General features: G+C 37.4%; 2 protein-coding genes across 2 annotated transcripts; one reads left to right on the forward strand and one right to left on the reverse strand.

The window, feature by feature from the left end:
- Nucleotides 7,953-17,648, forward strand: LOC109708444 (kinesin-like protein KIN-5C). The gene is made up of 23 exons (XM_020230193.1): nucleotides 7,953-8,343; nucleotides 8,492-8,621; nucleotides 10,318-10,476; nucleotides 10,616-10,965; nucleotides 11,050-11,188; nucleotides 11,300-11,397; nucleotides 11,487-11,643; nucleotides 11,983-12,052; nucleotides 12,126-12,202; nucleotides 12,507-12,560; nucleotides 12,652-12,732; nucleotides 12,809-12,920; nucleotides 13,367-13,453; nucleotides 13,552-13,727; nucleotides 13,817-13,978; nucleotides 14,073-14,180; nucleotides 14,542-14,700; nucleotides 14,783-14,866; nucleotides 15,363-15,568; nucleotides 15,967-16,068; nucleotides 16,176-16,285; nucleotides 16,393-16,544; nucleotides 17,091-17,648. The coding sequence occupies exons 1-23, from the start codon at nucleotides 8,285-8,287 to the stop codon at nucleotides 17,292-17,294; spliced, it is 3,036 nt and encodes a 1,011-aa protein (XP_020085782.1). The 5' UTR covers nucleotides 7,953-8,284; the 3' UTR covers nucleotides 17,295-17,648.
- LOC109717380 (protein ABHD11) lies at nucleotides 18,257-24,971 on the reverse strand. The gene is made up of 5 exons (XM_020243142.1): nucleotides 24,566-24,971; nucleotides 23,242-23,480; nucleotides 21,250-21,362; nucleotides 19,101-19,241; nucleotides 18,257-18,862 (listed from the first exon to the last, which is right to left on the reverse strand). The coding sequence occupies exons 1-5, from the start codon at nucleotides 24,831-24,833 to the stop codon at nucleotides 18,610-18,612; spliced, it is 1,014 nt and encodes a 337-aa protein (XP_020098731.1). The 5' UTR covers nucleotides 24,834-24,971; the 3' UTR covers nucleotides 18,257-18,609.

Here is a 25,636-nt window from a genome sequence, read left to right on the forward strand (position 1 = left end):
ACTGAGTAAGAATATATTTTAAGTTTTCAGTTTCAACCCCATTTGGTCACCGAAAACTGTACCGAACTGTAATCTTTATCAGATAACTCTCGGATTTTATTTCTCACTCTACGGGTGTCAGAAAAATATGAAACTTCAAATCTAGTCTCATAAAAATATTTCTGACTTATCCTCCAATTTTCATAATTGTTTGAGACTGTGCATTTTCTACTAATTTATCTGTCCCGTTTTCAACAGAAAATTCTAAATCTTCTGTTTCCAGTCCGATTTCAGCACAAGTCATTTATGACTTATGTTTTACTCCTATAAATTCAATAAAAATAGTTTCTCATGCTATTTTTATTTATTTTTATTTTTATACCAAAATTTGGTATGTTACAGCTGTTGTTCGTGAAATGTGAACGAGTCTCGGCGATCAATGCTGATATGCTCAATAGCCAACCGTCGGCAACCAGCCGACAATCCAAACCCTCAGGGTATACTGACCGTATAGGTCATCAAATAGTCCAACCGACCAAATAGGTCATGATAGTAATGCAACAAGCCGAATGGGTCACAGATACGAGATACACGAACCGACCGACCAGGTCGTAGTATGAGATACAAGAACCGACCAACGAGGTCACAGATATCACAAGCAATCATAAACCTGCTCTACTTCTACTCATGATACTAAACATGCAAATAACCAAGTAGAGCAATAAAGAGATATGGTATAGGTGCAAGGCTCTATATATATATCATGCAAGATAACCAATAAGGAAAAAGTGAAGGGAATGTCACCGAGCGTGCACCACTGTATCGACTTCGGGTAGAAGTACCCACCTGTACGTATGCAGTACTGATCTTCCGACTGCGGAGGAAGTAATAACTGGACCTACGAATAGTCCACCGGGTTAGAATCCAACCCACGAACACAAAACACTAACTCACAATCCCTACCAATAAACCTACGGGAATCGGTTTCCCCAAAACCGATTGCCGAACTCGCCGGAAGTCCCGAAAATCGCACCGGGACTTCGTTGGAACCCACGAACTGTCCCGGAACTCACCAACTCGTGCTACGAGTCGCCCACTTCCACTAAACACCATTATTCATGAGACTTGGCAGCAAACACACCGCCTCACATCAAAACGATTATCGTCGGATAATAGCTCCGATCCGGGTTCTCAAAAGTGTCAAATTCGATACTGGAACCCACCGTTGCTCACCCGTCGTTTCCAAACCCTCGAAACGACGCGTGTGATTCTTTCTTTAGTTGTTGTTGACGCCTTGTGTGCACCAGGGGTGCTTGGTGTACACAGCGGGTCTGTGCACGTGTCAGGTGGGCTTCTGCTTGAGCCCGGGTATGACAACCGGACTTCTACAAATGGTGGAGTTCTAATGAAAAGTATCTTAAAATGCTATTTGAATAGTTTTGTTAAGGTTCGAGAGCTATTCGGATATTTTCAGTACAAATTAGATACGAAAACGGACTCCGGAAGGTCAAATCTGCCAAAACTACATATTTCACATTGTGTACTGGTACTAGAGTTTCAATACCGGAACACAATACAAATGGGAGAGGAACAAGGCTCTTAGGTTTTAAATAACTTAAGCTGAGATACTAATACGCCGAGTACCGGAACACAATAGAAATTCTGAAAATCTAGTATTTGGGTTCTGAGGAACTGTCTAGTGGGTACCAAACTAACTACCCATGTTATGGTACGCTAATTCGTGTACAGGTATGCAGTATCCTAAACACAATTTTTTTTGGCTATTTTGCTAATTTCATGTAGGGTTTTATAAAAGGGGAACCTCTCCCATTTTCCTCTGTAAACTCCACACACGCACACATAGGGAAAAAAAGAAGAGAGAAAAACTCCTCTCTCTCACTCTTTTCTTGTTCTTCTCCAACTCTTGGAGTTTGGGAGATTAAGCTAGTAGGAAGGATTTGGTGGTAGAGAACTTTTTTCTTGAGCTAGAAGAAGTGGGAAGTTTGTGGCCAAGGTGAGTTCTTAGGATTTAAGATTAGGGTTTAGAATTTAAACCTTTTAAATGAATTTTATCAAATTTTAGGCTAATTTAAGCTACAAATTGTAGATTAGCAAATAAAAATGGATTTTGCCATAGTTTTTGGGAAACCTACAAAGGCTTCAGTTGGTTTGGGTTTAAGCAAGAACCGTTATTTCAAAGATAAATACAAGTTCAGGTATAAATAAAAACTAGACTATTTTTGCCTTCGGATGAAAATTGGATTGTTTCTGGGAATAAAAAATATAGCGTTTGGATAGATAAGATAGAACAAGAGGAATAATGGGTTGTTATAAATAAAAAATAACAATATTACCCGTCTCATTAAATTTAAATTTGAATTTTTAAATTTCATATTTGAATTTTAAAATTTAAAATCTTAAATTGTAAATTTCAAATTTTANTTTAATAGTTTTGTTAAGGTTCGAGAGCTATTCGGATATTTTCAGTACAAATTAGATACGAAAATGGACTCCGGAAGGTTAAATCTGCCAAAACTACATATTTCATATTGTGTACTGGCACTAGAGTTTCAATACCGGAACACAATACAAATGGGAGAGGAACAAGGCTCTTAGGTTTTAAATAACTTAAGCTGAGATACTAATACGCCAAGTACAGGAACACAATAGAAATTCTGAAAATCTAGTGTTTGGGTTCTGAGGAATTGTCTAGTGGGTACCAAACTAACTACTCATGTTATGGTACGCTAATTCGTGTACAGGTATGCAGTATTCCAAAACACAATTTTTTTTTGGCTATTTTGCTAATTTCATTTGGGGGTTTTATAAAAAGGGAACCTCTCCTATTTTCCTCTGTAAACCCCACACACACACACATAGGGAAAGAAAGACGAGAGAAAAACTCCTCTCTCTCACTCTTTTCTTCTTCTTCCCCAACTCTTGGAATTTGGGAGATTAAGCTAGTAGGAAGGATTTGGTAGTAGAGAACATTTTTCTTGAGCTAGAAGAAGTGGGAAGCTTGTGACCAAGGTGAGTTCGTAGGATTTAAGATTAGGGTTTAGAATTTAAACCTTTTAAATGAATTTTTATCAAATTTTAGGCTAATTTAGGCTGCAAATTGTAGATTAGCAAATAAAAATAGATTTTGCCATAGTTTTTGGGAAACCCTACAAAGGCTTCATTTGGTTTGGGTTTAAACAAGAACCGTTATTTCAAAGATAAATATAAGTTCAGGTATAAATAAAAACTAGACTATTTTTGCGTTCGGATGAAAATTGGATTGTTTCTGGGAATAAAAAATATAGCGTTTGGATAGATAAGATAGAACAAGAGGAGTAATGGGTTGTTATAAATAAAAAATAACAATATTACCCCTCTTATTAAATTTAAATTTGAATTTTTAAATTTCATATTTGAATTTTAAAATTTAAAATCTTAAATTGTAAATTTCAAATTTTAGAATTTTAATTTTAAAATTTAAATTTAAGATCAAATTTAAATTTAAAAAATATAAAATAACAAAATTTAAATTTTAAAATTTTAAAATTTAAAAAATTGTAAATTGTAAATTTAAAATTAGAAATTATACATTTTGTAATAAATTTATAATTCTCTCTCTCTCTCTCTCTCTCTTGGAGTTCCCACCTGTAACGACCCAGCCCACTAGCAATAATAACTCGTTGGGCCCAACCACCGGCCCAAAATGTTTAAGCCCAGTTATTATTACAAGTGTCTAAGTCTCTTATAAACCCAATGACAATCCCATTCCCATCCGACTCCCCCCGTTAAGGCCTTGACGTCCTCGTTAGTCCAATCACACACATAGCCCAAGATCATCTGGCGATGTGAGACTCGTCTCGCTAGCCCGTCATCCAGACCCTGGCTCAGCCGAGACTCGCCACATATGTCTAGCTGGTGAACCGGCTCTGATACCAAATGTAACGACCCAGCTCACTAGCAATAATAACTCGTTGGGCCCAACCACCGGCCCAAAATGCTTAAGCCCAGTTATTATTACAAGTGTCTAAGTCTCTTGTAAACCCAATGACAACCCCATTCCCATCCGATATGGGATTATTGGGGTGTCACACCACCTCTCTCTTTTTTTATTTGGATACAAGGGGGAAGTAAGGTCTTATTCTTTCCCTTATACCCGAACCAAACAAATAGGGTGTAAATAAACAATGTCTTAAAATTTTAAATTTTGAGTACTAGAAAATTCAGATAGTAATAATTATGTTTAATAGTAGTAATCATCAGTTTTACTGCCCCATCGCTGAAAATGATGCAAAAGTTAATATTCTTTTTTAAAAATATTCTAGGTTTGCTCCTAGGGGCCATTTGGCCATATATAATTGTAAATTGATCTAAATGGAAATATATTGTCACACTCCGGGACCCGGCATAGGCCCGCCCGGTGCGTGCCCAGACCCGTCATATGCCAACACATATAAGGCGTCTATAACAAAAGAGATAAGTGAACAAGAAAAGGAGAGTAACTAGAGATATCAGAGCAAGTATACAGCTAAGTTCTAACAACTAGTAGAGAAAAGGAAACTGAACCACTAAAGCATAAGGTAAAATGATTCAACATAAGCCTTAAGATACATATAACGGGTGGTCTCTACAAAATGGTACAAGTCTCTCTCAACCTCTCAAAAAAAAAAAATCAAAAGAGAGGCAGACCACCTATCAACAAATCCCTCGCTGGCTAGCCCGAGGCGATTCCTTTTTCGTGATCCCGAGCCTCTCCTGGAGTGGAAGGCTCTGTAAGAAGACATGAAGCAGGGAGCGTGAGAACTATAATTTATAGTTCCCAATGGGTAATTACTGACCTGAGCAAAATACACCACTAGGCCCAAAACATAAGCAGGAAAGAATAATAATAAGTAACTGCGGAAAGAAAGCATATAATAAATGCTATACTACTATGCCACAATATAAGATGATGTCAACATGATGAATATCTAAACTATCATGAATCCAAAATGCCAATACATAACAAGTATGCTCTATCATGGCTACCAAGTATACTATGATGCAACAAGCAATACTATCAAGTATACTACATGTCCAAGTGTCCAAAATATATCTAGTATGTACTTTCATAGCGACCAAGTACACTATATGTCCCAATGTCCACTGAATCCAACTACGATGTATTATCAAGTAGTGATTATTACATAAACGGTTCCATGTCGATTTTCATTTCCAATTAAGGACCTACGCAAGGTAGTCCAGCTTGTACCGCCTAGCTGTCGGTGGTAGTACCAATATTCCCCCTCAAGGAACGGAACTGTCCCACACGACCCTACAGGCATCTCGCTGCCTAGCTGCCCGTGGTAGCACATCATCCCAAGCTGGAATAAGGCTGTCCCACGCGACCCTACAGGCGTCTCAATCCCACACGCGCGAATTGCGTCGCAAAAGGCCAACTCCGGAGTGCCGGCTTGTAGAGAGCGACCCTCACAAGTATGTGCGAATGAGCACAAATGGTAAGCAAGCAAAGTCATCGTCTCAACGATCCCGTCATCATGTCTCTAACATGGTAGTAAGCACTAGTAACCCATCGGTCTAGATCAAAGTCTCAATGTGATGTTCCAACACTCACCTTGCTTAGTGCCTCTTTATGACACTTAAGTATGCTATAAGTTAAGCACATTTCATTTCTATGTTCCAATTATGACTTTAACACTAGGTCCATACATGACCCGAGCTCAATACCGCTTAATGACATTAGCCCAATTATTCTCAAATAGTACAAGTCCCCAAGCCTCTTTATGGCTTACTTAGATCCCTTATGTCTAAATTGGGCATAGGTTTAAATGCATGAAAACAACGTTCATTTCTACGATAGGGACGTGATCCCAAGGCCCACACAAGAATGCTAAATGCAACATAAGCCCCATATGCAAACTCTCTACTACATAGAGGTCCGAAAATTCATTACACATAACATAGGCATGTTAAGTGTTCTAAAATTCACAATAAATACATTTATCATGAAAATGAATGAATTTCTACTTTACGAAGCATAAAACATCGGATATTAGGATTTCTCATATGCTAGGCTAGGTCAAACCAACCGAACGACGTGCAACCCTTCGTTTGCTCCAACGAAGGTGTCCACTAAGCCCCTAGCATCCTAGAAGCATCAAAAAGTGAGCTATAAGAAATAAACGAACAACTACTAGCTCAACATTAACCTACTAGGCAAAATGGCCAAAAATCTCACCTATAGTGTAAAAATTCCTCTCCAAAGCTCAAATGGAAGTCAAATCCCTCCAAAGCAATCTAAACCAAGGTTCTAATCCCATTAGATTAGTTCCAAAAGCCTCCAATCAAAAAGCCCCAAATAAATCCTAGTTTTCCCAAATCTAGGGTTTCTACACATAAAACCCACCAAACAAGATCTATAGAGGAGAAGTAAGAAACTAACCTCTTAGGAAGCTCCAAACAAAAAGCAAAATCCCCCAAGCTTGAAGATCTCTCCTCTATCAAGCTCTAACACCAAGCTTCAAGTTCTCTCCAATGGTAGAAAGGTCTTCAACAAGCAAAAAGAGGGGTTAAATCTCATAAACTCCAAGCAAAGATCAAGGGAAAGGAATGAGGAGGTGTGGAGAGCTCCCTCACCTTTCTCCCTGCTGTCCCAAGCACAAAGAACAGTCCTAGGGGCGTGGGTACACATATAGTGTTGCTACAATAGCAAAAACACCCCTGTAGTTCGACTTGTTCAGAATCTACCAAAGTGTACCGGTACACTGGCCCGTGTATCGGTACAAGCCCCACGAAATTGCAACCCGAGGCTCGGGTTGGCGGGGTAACCGGCCGTGTACCGGTACACGACCCTGTACCGGTACAACCATCAAGGCGTACCGGTACACCACCCTGGATATGTCAACTCGAGAGCAGCCTAAGTCCTCCATTTTGGCGACCTTAGCGCTACTTAAAATACTGTAATTCTCGGGGTACGAGCCATAGGTTGGACCACTGTCAATGACCCTCCAGAATATCTGAAAAAAACTCGAAACATAGGGCAAACACTCGAACCTCGCAATTTGTAAAGATTCAGTGTGTTACATATATAAAGTTGAAAACGTGGTAGTTATAATTATATGCATCTTGTATGGTTGAATATAATAAAAATAGATTAATTTTATACATGTTCCTGCAAACATAGTGAACGACAAATATATTTCTATAAAGTTCAACTTTCATATGTTGTCCCTGTAAAAGTCCTAATATTTTCAAATATGTCCCTCTGGTTTGTTACTATTAGAAAATCGTTAGAGAACCATTTATATTTTCAATTTTGCCATTACAAATATATCCCTCCAAAAGCCATACTAGTATAATATAAGGTGTAAAAATGTTAAAAACTAACTATGATTAAATATTTAACCTATGGTTAACTAACTTTTTCTAACGGATTATAACGGTAGGGACATATTTGAAAATATCAGGACTTTTGTAGGGACAACAAATGAAAGTTGAACTTTGTAGGGATATATTTGCTATTCACTATGTTTGCAGGGACATGTATGAAATTAACCCTAATAAAAAAATACTGTACTTATAAATAATTTGTTTGACTGTGTACAATTGAGAACTTGTATATACAATTTTTTCACTTTATATATAAAATGGTAATATTTCCTTCTCTTATGTTTAAAAGGTAACGAGGATAATTAGTTTACCTTTTATTTCTTATGTTTAAAGTTCTCTCACAAAATACTATTTTTTGGAGTTGTGATTTATTTGGGTATAATTTCAACTATGCAGTTGAGTCTTCGTTTGTAGCATAACGGTTTCAGTTGGATTCAAATATATTAAACTGAACACTTTATTGTATAGAATATTAGAATCAACGTGCCCCGTAGTAAAGTTAGCTTTCTTTTATTCTCTCTCTTCTTTTTAACGCGTATTAATAATTATTGATTATTGATAGAGGAAGTTTCCATTTTCCAAAGGAATGGTTCTAGTGTGGTTGGGTCGAATCGGGGTCGTTCGGAGTGGGCTCAAAACTCCGGCCCAGCCTACGGTTTTCGAACCAGAAGATCCGAGGGCCGGTGACGTCCCTAATTTTCATCGAGATACGTGCCATTTTCAAATTTCCGTCTCCATCCCGCTCTCCCTCCAATCGATTCACCCTAAAAATAAAACAAAGCAAAAAGGTTAGAGAGAGAGAGAGAGAGAGAGAGAGAGAGAGACCTTTCGCCAGTAACGCCATTAACCGAGCTTCGAAGATACCCCCTTTCTCTCTTTCTTTCTCTCTTCCGTCGGTCGCGCTTCGTCTTCCTCCGCGATGGGATCGCGCCAGGAGAAAGACAAGGCCGTCAATGTACAAGTCATCCTCCGATGCAGGTACTAAGAACGACGAGTTCTACTCACCTAGGGTTAGGGTTTGCTTAGATCCTCATCCTTATTCTTTAGATATAGCGTTCAATTACTCTTGCACACGCCGCAGATCTAGTGTTTATGGGGTTTTTCTTCGTTTCCCCTCTTTGTGCAGGCCTTTTAGTGAGGACGAGCTTCGGAACAACGCGCCTCAGGTGGTGACGTGCAACGATTACCAGAGAGAGGTCGCCATCTCACAGACCATCGCCGGGAAGCAGATAGATCGGATTTTCACGTTTGATAAGGTAGTGCTTTCAATTTCTGTGCTATTTACCTAATTATCTTGAAGTATGAGTAATTTTAGTAGCACTTTACATGATTGATATTAGTCATGGCATTGTTTATTAGTTACCTGCTGCATCCGCTTAATTTTGTTCCAATGGATTGATTTTGCTCATGAGTTTCAAGTGTGTAGCATACCCATCTCGTAGTATTAATTTTTCAAACTCCTCTCTGGGCTATCAAGGTGAGTGAGATTTGTCTCTTTGTGGACAATCTCTTCTTGTGCCTGGTGTATAATGTTCATATTTTGTGTCTATTACCTCTCTATGCAGAAACACCGTCTAAAAATTTTGGATTTTATTGCAATTGGTGTTTACCCATAGATGGCCACAGAATTAGGTGAAATAATTTGATAATTCGATGCTTCAAGGAGTCATCTTTTTGTTGTGCTCTTCGACGGGTGTAAATACCCAGCAAATGCCTTTTTTTTGTTCAGTTGTAAGAAGACTTGCAGTCATATTTCTTGCTCTGTTATTAACTGCAAAACAGATGTAGGAACTATATTATGATGTACTTTTGTCACTATAGGTTAAAATTTTAGAGTAATTATTATTTACACCTTATTATTTACACATACCATAGCAGGTCCTTGGTATGAGCCTCTATGTGTTATCTTTCATTTTATTGAAAACCCTATACCTATTCTACTCCAAATCAGCACCCCAGGTCTAACATCTTTTGACTCCAACTTGAGTGCTTTAGAGGACTCGGTGATTCACAGGTTCAAGTGCTTCCTTTTCTCTAGTATTTCTAGCTTTATAAGCACTAAAACTTTCTCTCTTGCTCTGAGTGATCGCATATGAAGATTGTCTGTAATGACTCAATTCCCAACGAAGTTGTGAAGGTAATACAACAGAATCGATAGGTTATCTGTACTATTTAGGAGCCATTCATCACCCCCTCTTTTCCCAGCATCCTTTACTAGTTACAGCTGACAATGATGATGGATTTTGTAATTTAGGAAGTGGCAATGCCCTCCTATTAGCGTCTAAGTAGTAGTTGTAACTTTTAGATCCAAAGACTGGCTATGCGACATTTATTAAAATACAGAGAGTTGTAACCTCAGAGTTGTACTGGTGATCCTTTTTAGATTGCAAGAATGGCGATTTCTGATTGGGACATAGTGATAGAGGGATGAGTTTGCCGGACTCCTACTTGACCTTTCGATGCAGCAAAAGGTACAAGAGAGAGGACCAGCCAAACAAATAAAAGCGCTGAATAACAATACCCTCTACACTAAGTAGCAACATCCTCCATGCACCAAATACAGACCTTATTCAAATGATGTGGACTATGGTAATTTCTTAATGAAGTAAATTCAGAGTTTAGATAATGCCATCCTTCCTACTAGGTTTATGAAGTTTCCCGCCCTGTTATAAAGTGATGCCCAGATAGGCCAGCTTTCGAATCTGGTTGATAAACTACTCACTCCTAGACCATATCACAATCAATAAAGTAGAACAAGTACTTCTACATTATTCCTGGCCCCCTTTTATTTTTAATTTATGAGAAATAAGTTGTACAGTACTTCAGATCATTTTATTTACTGTTTTTAGCAGTATGTTTTTGCCCTCTACACTATCTTGTTTACAATGCAAGATTTATGCTTCCATTCAACTATGTATGCAAAATTGTGAGTTGCCCGTATTGTGCTCACAGGTCTTTGGCCCATCAGCTAAGCAGAAAGATCTCTATGATCAAGCTGTAATTCCCATTGTGAATGAGGTTTTGGAGGGTTTTAACTGTACCATATTCGCTTATGGTCAGACTGGTACAGGGAAAACTTACACTATGGAAGGTGAATGCAGAAAAGCTAAGGCAAGTCTTTCTATCAATAGAAGTCTTCTTTTTTTTTTTTGCCATGTGATCCTTAATCAATATAACAAATTAGATGTCGGCTAATTTTTTCTACTTGAAATATGACTGTTTTTGATTATTGTTCCGACTATACTTGCAGAATGGACCTAAAGGTCAGTTACCTTCAGATGCTGGTGTTATACCAAGGGCTGTGAAACAGATTTTTGACACATTAGAAAGTCAAAATGCGGAGTACAGTGTAAAGGTTACATTTATTGAGCTGTATAATGAAGAAATTACTGACTTGCTTGCTCCAGAAGAGTTGTCAAAAATTGCCTTAGAGGATCGACAGAAAAAGCCATTACCTCTAATGGAGGATGGTAAAGGAGGTGTATTGGTAAGAGGAATAGAGGAAGAAATAGTCACCAGTGCAGATGAGATTTTTACTCTTCTAGAACGAGGGTCAGCAAAGCGCCGTACAGCTGAGACTTTGTTAAATAAACAGTCCAGGTATTATCATCTTTCCCCCCAGCTCATCTGATCTTGCAATATTTAACATTCCTTCATTTTGATTTCCTACCATTTGTGATTCAGTCGATCACACTCCCTATTTTCTATCACTATTCACATCAAAGAGGCAACTCCGGAAGGTGTAGAACTAATAAAATGTGGGAAACTAAATCTAGTCGATCTTGCTGGATCTGAGAATATTTCACGTTCAGGTGCTAGGGAGGTATTTTACATTATTTTCATTTCTTCACTTATTTTCTGACATGTCAATTATTACTTGATGTACTATATTCCATGCACAATATAATGCTCACTTGCGGATACTCCCTTATAGGGAAGGGCAAGAGAAGCTGGTGAGATCAACAAAAGCTTACTTACTTTGGGACGTGTTATTACTGCTTTAGTGGAGCATCTTGGACACATTCCCTACAGGTTTGGATTGAGGATAGTTGTTCTCAACATTTTTCCAATTGTGGATTATTTGCTGCTTTTGTTTGAGATGTTGCTTCTCTAATTTGCAGAGACAGCAAGCTTACACGATTGCTTCGTGATTCACTGGGTGGTAGGACTAAGACGTGTATTATCGCTACTGTTTCGCCTTCTGTATACTGCCTAGAGGAGACCCTTAGTACATTAGATTATGCTCACAGGGCAAAAAATATTAAAAACAGGCCTGAGGTAAAGGACAAACGAAAGAATGAATTGCAGTTATATTCCAATTATTTTCAACAGCCTATCTCTATCTGCTAACTTAGCATAGAAAAAGATTGTTCTTCTAATTGCCTACTGAACTAGCTTTTTAGTGGACTGCATATCATTAATTATGGAGTCTTATTAGTTATTATGTAGCATCAACTGAAAGGCATAAGTATAGAATAACAGATGGTATCGCACATCAAACACGTACTTCTTACCTTCCTTGTAGATTACCTTTATGATAGAAAATTAATATATCACTCGTAAAGTGCCCACTGTTCTTTCTTTTTTTTTTTTTTCTGATTTTCTACAAAATTGCAGGTTAATCAAAAAATGATGAAATCAACATTAATTAAAGATCTTTATGGCGAAATTGAGCGTCTTAAAGCAGGTATTGCTGTTACATTGATACCATTTTTTCCTTGTAATTGCGGATGGATTAGCAATCATTATATTCTTTTCAGAGGTATATGCTGCTAGAGAAAAAGTTGGAGTATATATTCCGAAGGAAAGATATCATCAAGAGGAGAGTGAAAGAAAGGTAAATACCTCTTTCAATTCAAACGATACAATACATGGCATACTATATTCATCAAAATATATCATTTGCGTCTTGAAATGGTAAATGTGATACATTTTTGTTGCGGTTTGTCTCTTTTCGTTCAATCTTGCTTGTATAATTTGATTCACACTAATTATTCCACGGGTCTACTCCTTTCTCACCCTCTCTTACTTTTTGTCGAGTCCTGTGAATACCAGACCGGTCTTAAATTTTCGTGGACTTATCTCTATTACTCGTAGCTTAATTCAGCTTATATTACTTATCACTCCAATTTCTCTTGAAGGCAATGGCAGAACAAATTGAGCAAATGGGAGTTTCATTGGAAACAAAGGAGAAGGTCAGAAGATTTATTGTTGTTCTTGATCTCCAAAATGGTTTAAGCTGCTTTTACTTTTCTTCCCACGATTTCTCATGTATTTCATTAACAGCAAATTGAGGAGTTGCAAGAAAAGTATGACACTCAGCTTCAGTATTCTGCTGACCTTAGCAAAAAGCTCGAGGCCACAGAGGTGATGTGACATAGATTCTCCTAGGAATCTTGTAAGGTCAATCTATTGACGTCTCATTGGGTGCTTTACCATGCAGAAAAGTTTAGATTACACAAGCAAGCTACTAGCTACAACAAAGGATGAACTGAAGCAAGTTCAGTATAATCTAAACGAGAGAGATTACATAATATCAGAACAGAGGAAAGCAGGTTTGATTTAACCATCATATAAACAATTTTTGCTTAATAATAAAGTTTGAACTGGGCGATGATCTGGATTCCATTTTCATCCTGAGTGTTTTATTTTGAATAGTTTAGTCTGTTTAATTTGCTGAAGGATTAAGTCTTCCCTTTATTCTACAGTCAAAACAAATAAAAAAAAGTGATGCTATATCAGCATCATAGTCGGAATTGAAACTTCAAAGAGTGTCATGTCAGCAAACTCTAATGATGATGCAAGCTGATGTACCCTTCCTGGTTCCGATGGTTTGCTAAAGGAAAAGACTTAATCATTATATTTGGATAACCTTTAGGGGCTAACCATAAAATTGCAACTTCGATGATGCAATTGAAATCAGGATCATGTTTCAAGGATGGAAGTTATAACTAACACTAATATTCTGACAGAATTTGAATATCTTGACTACCTTGAACAGAAAATGCTTTAGCACATCAAGCCTGTGTTCTGCGATCAGACTTGGAAAAATCAATTCGTGACAATGCTTCACTATACTCTAAAATAGGTAAAAAGATTGACGTTGTCAATGACTTTTCAATTGAAATTTTATCTCTTTCCTGGCAGATGCTTAGACATTCATTCATTACTAATGTGATGGCACAGCTAGAGAAGACAAACAGAATTCAGCCAATAGGTCTGTCGTGGATAGCTTCAAAGCTGATCTCAAAGAAAAGTTAGGGGCTCTATGCAGTACTGTTGCTTCGTCCATGACTCAGCAGAATGAACACCTCAGATCTGTTGAGAAACTATGCCAATCTTGTCTTGATTTCCATGAAAAGGTATATAACTGCCAATAAGAATAGCACGTTTGCCGCCAAAACTTCTAGTTCTATGCTTATCTGCTTGTTACCTTTGAATCTTTGTTTAGGCTGCTTTAGGACTAAAGAAAAAGCTGCTAGCTTCGAAAGCTTTGTATGCTTCACACATAGAGGCCATCCAAAATGTTGTGCGGTTGCATAAAGCAAGCTCTAATGCTAGCTTTGAGGAACTATCATGCATTGCTTCTACCAACTGCTATTCTCTTGATCAGGTGGGTGTCCAGTTTAGAATCACGAGCTTTCTTAAGCATTTCACTTGACTGCCTGAGCTTCATAATTCTCAGTCATCAATTTCTTGTGCACCAGTTACTAGCTATGCAAGAAGGAGAGGCAAATCTAATTTTTGGTGATCTACAAAATTTGTTGTGCAATCAACGTGGGGAAATTGCACATTTCACGGAAGAGTTGCGCAAGGTTTTTACCCTCCCTTTTATGTTATTCCTGTCCAAATATGAGGCACCTTTGTAATATACTCAAAAATATTTATTTGCATTTATAACTCTGTAAAACTAAAATCTGTCCTATAGCCTTAGAAGTGACTAATGTTTGTGCTTAAGAATACTACTTTAGAAGGGAATGCCCATTATAACCCTAGAAGTTTTTCAGCAATTCCATACGAGTGTTAGCACAGGCCTTAAAACCAATAGTTGGGTCTTTATTCAGACAATTGGAGTCAACACATATCTTCTGTTATAATTAGGTAGGGTTGAACTCTTTAAACCTCACATTTTAGTTTAGTTATTGATACTGCAGTTTGTTGATGTCAACGTTGCAGAGGTTCCGCGTAAGTCTAGATCGAACAACAGAAGTATCAGGTTTTATTCTTGGGCTACTCAACAACCTTATGGAGGAAATTGCTAAGCTTCAAAACCACTCAAGTCATGCCCATGAAGCTCAGGTCAAGAGCTTTGCTGATTTCCAAAGGGCTTATGAGGTAATTAGTTTTATTCACTCAACCTCTCATTTGTAGACCAACTTTTATTTGGATCTGATCATTAGAAAACTATATATTACAGGAGCAGTCAAAATCGGAAGAAGAAAAGCTTTTAGCAGACATAAGCAATTTAGTCTCCAGCCACATGCGTCGACAAAAAGAACTGGTATGTCCAAGGGTGTTACAAACACAATCAAACATTCAGCTCAAAGTTAAATGATAGGTTTATCCCTCTTCTCCTGTAGGGATATAGTTGGTCCCTAAGCTCTCTTTTTATATCAATCAAGCCACCACGTTTCGATAGATTATTAAAGCTTCTCAATCACAAATTTAGTACTCTCTTACGCATAGATATCTGATTTTTTTTTGATGTGGATCAAGCTACCAACAAATAATAGCTAAAGTTAAAGAATGAACATGCAAACACTGTTGAAGCTTATGAATAAATGTTATAGGTAGAAGGAATTTGTTTGAATAAAAGGGATGAATTTAGTTAACTTGTTAAGTTGTAGATAGCTGGTGACATGACACATAAGACTAAGAGATACTTCTAGAATATTATTAAACTCCTTTCAATTCTTTTTTTTTATTTGTGTGTTTATTTTTTATTTTGTTTAATTTTGTTTTGTTTACTCTAAGACCTGATGAAGAATTGCTTGCAGGTGGATCGGAGAATAAATGGGTTGGCTGATGCTGCCGTGATATCTAAGGCGTTTTCGGATGAGCACGTGGAGAAAATGTATAGGGAAACAAATGATTCAAAAAGGAAATGGGAAGACTTCTCAAAACAAGCCGAGAATGACTGCGTGGAAGGCTCCAAGTTTTCTTCAGCAAAACATTGTCGCATGGAACTTTTGCTCCAACAATGGTCTGTTACAATTTTTTTTTTTTGAGATAAATTGTGCAAAAATTCGTGAATTTTTATTGACGTTTCAGTTTGATCCCCAGCCTTTCAAGTTTTACAATTGTAGTCCTTAACAGTCTTCAAATTTCTCTGTTAAGACTTAAGATGGACACTAATGTCTTTGTAAGTGTTATGTGATCGACCTCACCTATTTCCTGCAAAGGGAGAAGCTCAAAATCTGATTACATATATTGAGATCTTGTCACGAAATTGATTATTAGGGACTCAATTGTAAAGATAAACAAGTTAGGGCAAAACTGAAACATTCTTTATAGTCTGAAGATCCATAGTGCAATTACTCTTATCTATTCCTTCGAGTCTCATGTTTCGTTATTTTTGTTTTTCTACGTATCATTATTCAGCGTAAACACTGTTGATGCTGCTTCTCAACAATGGAAGAAAACACACGTGTCGGTTAGTGAGATGAGCAGTAAACAAGTTTCTGAAATGGAATCACTTATTAAGTAAGTCCCAAACATTTCAGCAATCAATAGTAAACTCATTTGTTTTGCTATTTTTCTCCTACATTCTATGTATTTTAATCCTTACGTGCATGAATGTTTCATTGCAGGAGTGCTATCAAGGCTAACGAACAACATGACGATGAGGTTGCTACTGCTCGAAGTGCAGCAGAAGCTGATGTAGCCAATAAATGCAAAGATATTATCCAGCACTTTGAGGGTATGTGACTTTGGCACTGCAAACTTAAATTGCTACTTGAATTATCCAGCACTTCCATGCCTCCTAGGCTCCTACTCATACGATTATATTATTCTCATTTGGTTCAGATGTATTGTATAATGAGAGAGATTCAGCTTCGGGAATGATGAAGGCAGTAGAAGCTCACTCCATGACCCTGCAAGAACTGCGAGCAGAACACTCAAGTCATGTTGAGGATATTAACCGGAATGCAGAAGATGCGTTCCAACATAGTTATAAGGTGACAACTGCGAAATTCACTATCAAATTGAAATTTACATTGCCATGAGAATCCATATGTAATTTATATCTAGTGGAGATCTGTCGTTTGAAAAGAAAGAGGCTAAAGTGCAGGAAAAGGTCCCATGTAAACAACATTTCAGCCCATTGACACCTAGAGGGAGAGAGGCAAAGCAAGGTACATTTATGGAAATTAAACCAAGTATGATGGAATGATCTGATCGAGTAGAAGTTTAGCGACTCAAATGCAATAGATTAAAGTTCATTAACCGAAGTATCACTTTGCAATAAGCTTTGCGACAAATGTTATAGCTTAGCTGATGGGGTTAGGGTGGGTACTACATAGGCTATGATATTTCAGGATAAAAAAAGAAGAAGAAAAATCCGATGCTTACGGTGAGAGTTTCCTGCATTATAGCCAAAATACAAGCTTTAAGTTCCAACGTCAAAATTCTCCATTAAAGCAAGTGCTATCCAATCACCTTTTATAATTCTCTTGATTTGACTGTTTACTCTTTCAATTGAATATCGTAAAATTTTATGGTAGGACTATGAATCGACCGGTGAGACTCCGGTTCGGTCTGAATTGGACGTGCCGAGCAAGGCTGTGATTGAGTCGCTCCGAACGATGCCAATGGAAGCCCTCCTCGAAGAGTTCCGGGAGAATAATCCTTCAGACTGTGGGAAGGAGCCCAAGCCTTCACTTATACCGCGATCACCGCTTACGCAGATAAATAAACAAATCTCCTGAGGACCTCTCGCAGATGCAAAAAGTTCTATGCTGTATCTCTATTTGCCATTAATGGTGTATTGTAATCTTATAAGACAAATTACATGCTGGTAATTTTGAGAATGGAGTGGGGAGAGCTACCTTAGCTTCCCCACAAGTAGCTTTGTTTCCATTTATAGTAATGTAGTGTTGTGTAAGAAAACCCGTAAAAGTGCAGCAGTTTGATGATTCTTTTAAAGAATTACTACTGTTAAGTGTTTTACTTGGTTATTGTTGCTCATTGTAATACCTTGTGATACCAACCACGATGTGGTACGGTAGGGCGCACGACATTGGCTGCGGTATAGTTTAAAGAGGCTCTAACAGTTTCTTTTTCTTTTTTTCCCTTTTCTCTTTTGAAATTTCCAACCAGTTCTCCGTCCGGAGTCTGAATAACATGTCGCACGAAAGCCCATCGCCATTTTCACAGCAATTTTTTTATTTTTAATTTTTTTCCCTTTTCTTTATTTATTTTTTCACAAAAAGGAGCGCAAGGTGCAAAAAGAAATGTGGAGACATCTATGAATAGATTATATCAGAAAATTACTTAAAAGAGTTTGGTGATTTTGAGCGGGATGATATAATTAGGTAATATTAAGTGGCATAACATTACATTTAATTTGAGCAGTGAAAGTAGTCTAGTAAAAGAGCAATGTTAACGGCCTTCACAACGACTTAAACACACAGGGTGAAGGCACCTCATTTCAAATTTTAAATCTTGCCTTCCAATATAATCGCTTTGTCTGCTTGCAATTTTCTCAACATTTGAACCAAATTGATCAGGTGAAATAAAGATGCACAAAAATATGCATGTGCTTGAATAATGGCATCAACATGTAAGCTCCTGCATCTCGACAGAAACAGGAGAACTATTATCAGAAAGCACAACATAGTTGGAAGGGATAAAGTACCATCACTCAATGGTTAGTGCAAGAAGAAGCGAATTCAACCAAGGATTAAAGTGCAGTGCTACGGAATCATGTTGAAAACTTGTTGGTATGGTACAACACGGTGCATGCCAGATTATGCCGATGCATGCCGATCACCAAAAATACAAGCATGCCAGGATATGATGGTATGAACTACTTATTTTTTTTAGCAACAAAATACTCCAACTGTTTATTATGTATTTTTATCAAATATTTTTAATTGTATTGAGAAAATTACGTACTATCTTAAAAAATTGAGGATTTTGAACTGTGCCATCGGCACGAGAACTGTATCATGCCGATATCTTGCTGGCATGATATAGCACGGTGGATATGACCCGTGCCGACGGACATTTAAAGCCTTGATTTCAACTACTTGAGATGAAATTAGGTACCATTATTTCTAGTAGTCCCTTAGGGTTGTCCACATGGACCCAATGCCCAGACTTAGGAAGAACGTGAAGCGTAACCTTGCCCTCATCCGCCACTTCTTCCTTTGCTGCCAGGGCCTCGAGTCTCTGAAGTACGTGAGGGTGCCATCTATCGCTGTTTTCTGCCCTCACAATCGCAATCTCCAAGCCCTTTGGAGGATGCTCAAGTAGAGACCAGTAGCTTCTTTTCCTGCAGTTGTCGGTTTACTTCATCAAAAGGGCATTTACGAAAAAAAAAATGAAGGAAAAATTATTACATAACTAGAAAATATTGAAGTGACTTGAAACTACCAGTATTTGCTGACATATTGTAAAAGTGCTGAAACCCAAGTTATCAATATTAGTATGGCAAACTCAATTTCTTTTCAAACGTCAAAATTTTCAATTTGAAATTGTTGGGGATTTAATACGTGTGCCATAGAGCTTACCGGTAAGATTGGAACATCTCAATAGCGGCGTGAAGATCAAAAGACCACGTCACTCGTTCACCTTCTTTCTTTAGGTTGCTGCCGATCCATTCGGAGAGTGACTTGGAAAACCCGAGAGAGAGCATATGATCGACGACCCACCTGATCGTGCATAAATTTCAGAAGCAATGAACTTTCAAATATACGAATCCCTCCTCAAGAGAATCAGGCCAAAAATATGCTTTATCGGTTCACCAAAAGATCCGAATGGAGGGATCTAATACAAGAAAGAAAGCATAAATTCAGAGCTGGTCATATACTCTGATTCCTTCAAAAAGATGGGAGTCCTTCAATGGAATTTCAGACTTCAATTTTCAAAGATTAATAAAATCATATAATACTAGGGGATTCTAAGCACAAAGTTATGACGAAATTCTTTCTTGGAGAAATTTTGGCTGCCAGTCCAAGAACTAATTCCACCCACCTGGAGCTTTGAAGAAATACTATTCGAATAAAGCTGTTCGAAGTAGTACTGGCAAACCTCTTGCAGAACAAGCTACACAACTGTTCTCAGGACTTGACAGACTGGGGTTCTAATCTGGTAAACCAGGTGGAAGCAACCTTAGCGAGGGAACTCTGGAACTGTCTCATCAAAATGGGATTGTGGGTGGTATCAATGCATTGTGTCATAAATTTTATTTGGCTAAATGCTCGATACGATCGGAACAGCCATCATATAGGTTGAACGTGGGTAGAACATATCCTGGAGGATAGGGCTCGAGGTAAACACTCGGCTCAAAAAAAAGGTCGGACATAAGTTTGGAATTCACCAAGGTCCCATGCAAATCCCTACATCAGTCGAATGATACTAATCAAGTGATTGACTGGACAAAAGTTCAAGCTATGTAGAAGCGTTAAGCTACATATCTTTGAAGCAATTTTCTTAGGAGGTACGAACTGATTGAGAATAGCGCAATATCTTTTGCTTCAGTAGTAACTATGCAAAATACAACTTCATGATTAAATATTGGGATTTGAAGTTTGTTGAGAACCTATTCAAGTGTTGACAATCCTACAGTCTCTGACCATAGGATGCGAGCTATGAGGAATATATGAGACTTTGTGATAACCTAGGAAAACTTGGAAGAATCAGAGAAAAGTTTAGCAATAAAGGAAATCTATATATCATGGGAAGAAAATCATCTAATGGTGGTGCTATTAATGAAATGCAAAATATTCATGGTAGATTAATGTAATCCTTGTAGTGGAATAAGGTGATAGAGCAGCAGCTGAGAGGTAGAGGTTCCTTTTGGACTTTGATCATATGAATATCCTTTTTTTCCTTAAAAAAAATGTCTAAGCAAGATAGGTTAAAAGGTCCAAATAAGCTCTGCATAAACTAGAAATAATTTAGAATGTTATTCATGAGAATCTCATAGCTTGAATTATCCTGCTTTATTACCACTTAAAATTTCAGAAATGTTTGCTGAAAAAAGACGAGATGCTGCTACAATACAGGAGAAAAAGAGCACCATCTTCTTGAATAAGTTGAAAAGCTCAAAAGATCTATGTCATTTTAGTGGTTTAGCAATTCTTAGGGCATAAGAGCTGTCATAACATATAAGATAGATAAAAGACAAGAGGTGCTGTCACAATACAATACAGGCGAAAAAGAGCACCATCTTCTTGAATAAGTAGAAAAGCTCAAAAGCTCTACGCCATTTTATTGGTTTAAGTTACTTCATAGGGCACAAGAGCTGTAGCAACAAATAAGATAATAACATATAAAATATCCTTAAAGAGTGTTCTCCCTTGAGAGAAATAGCATGAGTATGAGCTCAACCGAAGTTTTTTTTGCTCTTTCAGTTATAATAGAGGAAAAGAATTGCAGTATTATACTAGTTCTTCATCTTATGATTAATCTTCTTACTGTTCTGTTTTTTCGCAGATGCCTATTTAATGTTCACAACAATCTCTTTCATCAAATAATGCATTTGCCATCCATTTTACTGCGCTAACAGCCATGCTAGGATTTGCTCTATCAATTTGCCAGGACCACAGTTTAGCTACTTCGTTGCTTATTATATCATTAATCTATAGGTGACTCTTTGTTGGGTTGAGAGAGAGAGAGAGAGAGAGAGAGAGAGAGAGAGAGAGAGAGAGAGCATACTTGCGTGATGGAAAAGACGAAGGAAGACTGCTGAGAGTAAGCAAAACCTTTTCGACTTCACCATCACTGTCTTCTGAGTTCACTTCTCCAGGGACTGAATCTAACACCCAAAGCTGTTCTACATCAAAGAAAAGAAGAACCAACTCAATTGTAGTACACTGGAAGAGATAAGATCAAGAGGCGCTTTAGAGAGATGGTACTACAAAATATGTTCACGGTTGTTTTAAATTGCATGGACTTATTAAAATAACACGAAGAAAGAAATTCGAATCATATATTATATTAGCAAACTTAGTATGATATAAAATGATATGATAACTCTAGTTGCTGGAGAAAAAACGAGAGCAGCTTCAAGCCAAATTCAAAGTAGCGATATAAGAACTGAAGTAGTTGAAAACATATCATTCACAAATACATGAGCTACTCCACTGAAATGCACAAGTATTGTGAGGTAAACACTGAAAAGTAAGAAATAACACTGCAGGTAACCCTAGACGAAATACATAAGTTGTTGAATCAATGCATATCAAAGTAGATTGAAACTTAGGCATGAAGGGTCACAATAATACTCAAGTAAACACCAACAAGCAAAGTGCATTTATCTATGGCAATATAGTGCAGTAGGGGTGGCAGTCCACCTTGCTGTTTGCGACCACCTTGCTGTTTGCGAGCCTACTCGTGTTCGGCTTGAAATGAGCTCCAGATCTAATCGCTTGTTTAGTAAACGAGCTGAATTTTTCAGCTCTTTTAATAAATGAGCTGAACATGAGCTAGGGCTTCGTGTTCAGCTCGATAATAGCTTGAAATACATATATTTTATATTTATATAATTTATATATTTTATGTTTACATATATAAATAAATAGTTTTATATATATATATATATATATATATATATATGTATATATATTTCTAATTCTTTTAACTTGTTGTTCGTGAGCCAGCTCGTGTTCAGCTCGTTGTGTTCGGCTCGTTGATAAACGAGCTGAACACGAGCTAAATTTTTTGGCTCGATACTTTAGCGAGCCAGCTCGAGTTTGGCTCGTTTATGAAAACGAACCAAACACGAGTTGGCCCCAGTTCACTCGCGTTCGGCTCGTTGACACCCCTAATAGGGAGTGGAATTAGCCATATACATGGGCTTTTGGAGCAACAGCACACTTAAGATTTGCAACAGAAAAAGAGCAACCGCAACGCCCTTCCTATGTATGAGTACCCCACCTTAGCAGAAAGAAATATTAGAAAAAGTGCAGGCTGTGGAGCGTCGTCTTGGAGCCTTTACATATTAACATCAAATATTGATAACATTCAAAGAGGCAATACAGACTTGGGAGAATGGCGCTCAACTTACAGGCTTGTCCTCCTCCGTTTTGATAATAAGTTTAATAGTCTGTTTTTTCATCTATCACTTAAAGCCTATTACATCCTATTAAATCATACCTCAGGCAAGAGTCATCCTCCTAAAGCACCTTCTCAAACCACCGATTGTCTTAATCTTTTATCGGCATGTCCAATGTTTAATCAAATATATTCAAGTGCCATAGAATTTTCTTTGGAATTGATTAGTGTCCTGCTATCTTTCTACTAGTTGAATTCCTTTCAGACTGTTCTCAGCTGCAGGGAAATCCTTTTTTATTTTTACCTAATAAAGGAATAAAGAAGTCTGGGCATTGAGTGAGGTATTTAGATGCTGAATAGGATTTTGCACGCTAAAAGATAAATCAATGACAAACTGTAACCAGAAAACATGTCGTTTAACTATCATCAAAGTGTGGTCCAAACTATAGTCTTATCAAGAACACAATCTAAATATCTAGGAACACACAAAACAGCTAGATACTTTACTACTTGTAATGATGGGAATCCAAAATATAAAAGAATGTCATAGTTTTACATACTTAATCATCCTTATATCACAAATGTTAAAAGCTGCTTCACAAGTCTACTCATACAAAGAAAGCATAATAAGAATGACAAGGACATGAGCACTACCTGTTTGGGTAAGATGGCGGATTCCCCGTAGTCCCCACGAGCACAACTCGCGGCGAATTCTAATGCGACTTTTCCACCCATTGAATGTCCAATAACAACATCTGGCCAATTCCAATCATGGCTCTTCACCAGATTTGCCAAATCTCTTGCTGCATTGACCATATCATGGGGAGGCTCCAACCCTCTAATTCCAGCTGATCTTCCGTGGTTCCTCAAATCCGCAAGAACCATCCTCCATTCTGTTCCTCAAATTCACAAACATAATTCCGACAATTAATTCTGATAAAAGTATTACTAAAACAGATGAAACTAATTACCCGAAGAAAGATGCAATTTCTAGCAATCAAAAACAGAAAAAAGAGGGAGGGAATATTTTAGATAACCTTTCATATGGGTATAGCCTGACGTTACTTTTGGTTAAAATGTACGGAGAACCCCCCTACTTTATTAGTTGAGACTCTCTCTACTTTCATATGTTTTTATCGAACTTTTTTAGCACTTAACCCCCTCAGAATTTTTTTTTTTCACAAATAGCCCCACAATTTATATTTGCAAGTTTGATCCTATCCCTGCCATGCAAGCGCCACGCCAGCGCTACGTGAGTGTGGTTGGTGGTCCAGGAATAAGTTTCATGGTGAACCAGTTACCGCATCTAGATATGGTGAACCATTCACCGTGTTTATTCTACTGTACAACCCACATAGCAGTGGACAGGTTTAGAGCATATGCTTAAGTTGAATACGGTGAATCATTCACCGTTCCGTGTTCAACTTATCCCTAAACTCCCAACTCGCTCACGTGGCGCTTATGTGGCGCTTGCGTGGCGGGGATAGGGCTAATCTTACGAATACAAATTTTGTGGGGATATTCGTGAAATTTTTTTTTCTGAGGGGCTAAATGCAAAAAAGCCAGTATTTATCTTGAGTTATTTTAGTCGATCAAATTGGGGACTTCATTAATATTAGTTGCATTGTCATTAAGTAGTAACAAAATCCACACTTCCACCAGCTGAAAAATAGTTAAGAGCAATGAAACCTGACGGAATTAGTGAGTAATTCAATTAAACAGCCGGTTCAAAATTTTTAACAATAACTGAAGAGGATGAGTCAATAGAAAAAAGAGGGGGAAAAAAAAAAAAAAAATCAGGTGCCTATCTCAGAATGTTCTGTAATTGAGTGGGTCTCTAAACATTTGTTTAACCTTTTTAGTTAAAGAATCGTCAAAGTTTGAAACTTCACAGAGCAAATGATTAACATCTTACCTATGCAGCATCAAAACTAGGCCACTGACAAGGGCAAATGGGCGTTTGATTATTAGTTATTACCATCCGATGGAGAACGCTTGGAGAGCTCAGAGGCGAGATTTCTCGCGAAGGTTCTCCAGTTGCGTCCGGAGCCGAGGAGGCCGTGGAGGACCAACGCGGTGGCGTCAAAGCGCTGGTCGGAGGGTTGGATCACGTCGTACGCTAGGGTTTCCGAGGATCGCGAATCGTGGTGGAGAGGAGACGAGGGGGCTCTCGCGGGGAAAAGGGGAGAAGAGGAGAGGAGGGGGCGAGATCGAAGAGAGGAGGGTTTGAGAGATGATCTCGCCATGCTCGTGTGCTTCCGCTTCCTCTAGGAATAAGACTGCATATGCATATGGTTTGGGCAGAGAGAGAAGGATAAAAATGGGAGTTCTGATGCGCGGTAGGTGTTCCGTGTTCGACGGGGGTTCAGACTTCAGACTTCAGACTTCAGACTTTAGAGCAAGTAATGTAGGCCGGGCAAAGGAGCGAGCCGGTTCGATATTTGGCTAACTCGTGCTAGGCTCGAAATTAAATGTGCTAAATTTAAACAAAGCTCGAATTAAACTCCAACTTTGTTCGGTTCGGAGTTAAGTAAGAACTAATTATTATAAAAATAGAATTAAATTCAGAATTAAGGTGGGTTAAAATAATTTTGTATTAGATTGAGAATTGAGTATAGTTCAGGTTAAGCAAAATAATGTTTGGGTATAGTAAGTGAAATAAAAAGTATAGTGAGTAATTATAAATAAAAAATAATAATATTGCCCTAATTATTATATTTAAATTTAAATTTAAAAAATTACATAATTAAAAATTTAAAATTATTTTTAAATATCAAATTTAAAAATTTAAAGTTAAAAATATAAAATATCAAATTTAAAAATTAAATAATTAAAAATAATAATTTAAAATTCAAAATTCAAAATTCAAGATTCAAAATTCAAAATTAAAATCTATATTTTTAAATCTCCGATTGAAAAATTTAAAGTTACAATTATAAAATATCAAATTTAATGTTTAAACAATTAGAAATAAAAATTTTAAATTTTAAATTTTAAATTTTAAATTTATAATTTAAAGTTTTAATATTTAAATTTTGATATTTTATAT

The sequence above is a fragment of the Ananas comosus genome, linkage group 1, assembly GCF_001540865.1.
Source record: "Ananas comosus cultivar F153 linkage group 1, ASM154086v1, whole genome shotgun sequence".
Lineage (NCBI taxonomy): Eukaryota > Viridiplantae > Streptophyta > Magnoliopsida > Poales > Bromeliaceae > Ananas > Ananas comosus.

What these genes read in the sequence shown, in the direction of transcription:
- LOC109708444 (XM_020230193.1), top strand. Translation starts at nt 8,285, where the DNA reads ATGGGATCGCGCCAGGAGAAAGACAAGGCCGTCAATGTACAAGTCATC. An exon ending in AATTGAGCGTCTTAAAGCAG is followed by an intron (nt 12,053 to 12,125) that starts GTATTGCTGTTA and finishes TATTCTTTTCAG; the next exon opens with AGGTATATGCTGCTAGAGAA. An exon ending in ATTTCCAAAGGGCTTATGAG is followed by an intron (nt 14,701 to 14,782) that starts GTAATTAGTTTT and finishes TATATATTACAG; the next exon opens with GAGCAGTCAAAATCGGAAGA.
- LOC109717380 (XM_020243142.1), bottom strand. Translation starts at nt 24,833, where the DNA reads ATGGCGAGATCATCTCTCAAACCCTCCTCTCTTCGATCTCGCCCCCTC. An exon ending in CCGCCATCTTACCCAAACAG is followed by an intron (nt 21,363 to 23,241) that starts GTAGTGCTCATG and finishes GATGTAGAACAG; the next exon opens with CTTTGGGTGTTAGATTCAGT. An exon ending in TCGTCTTTTCCATCACGCAA is followed by an intron (nt 19,242 to 21,249) that starts GTATGCTCTCTC and finishes ATGCACGATCAG; the next exon opens with GTGGGTCGTCGATCATATGC.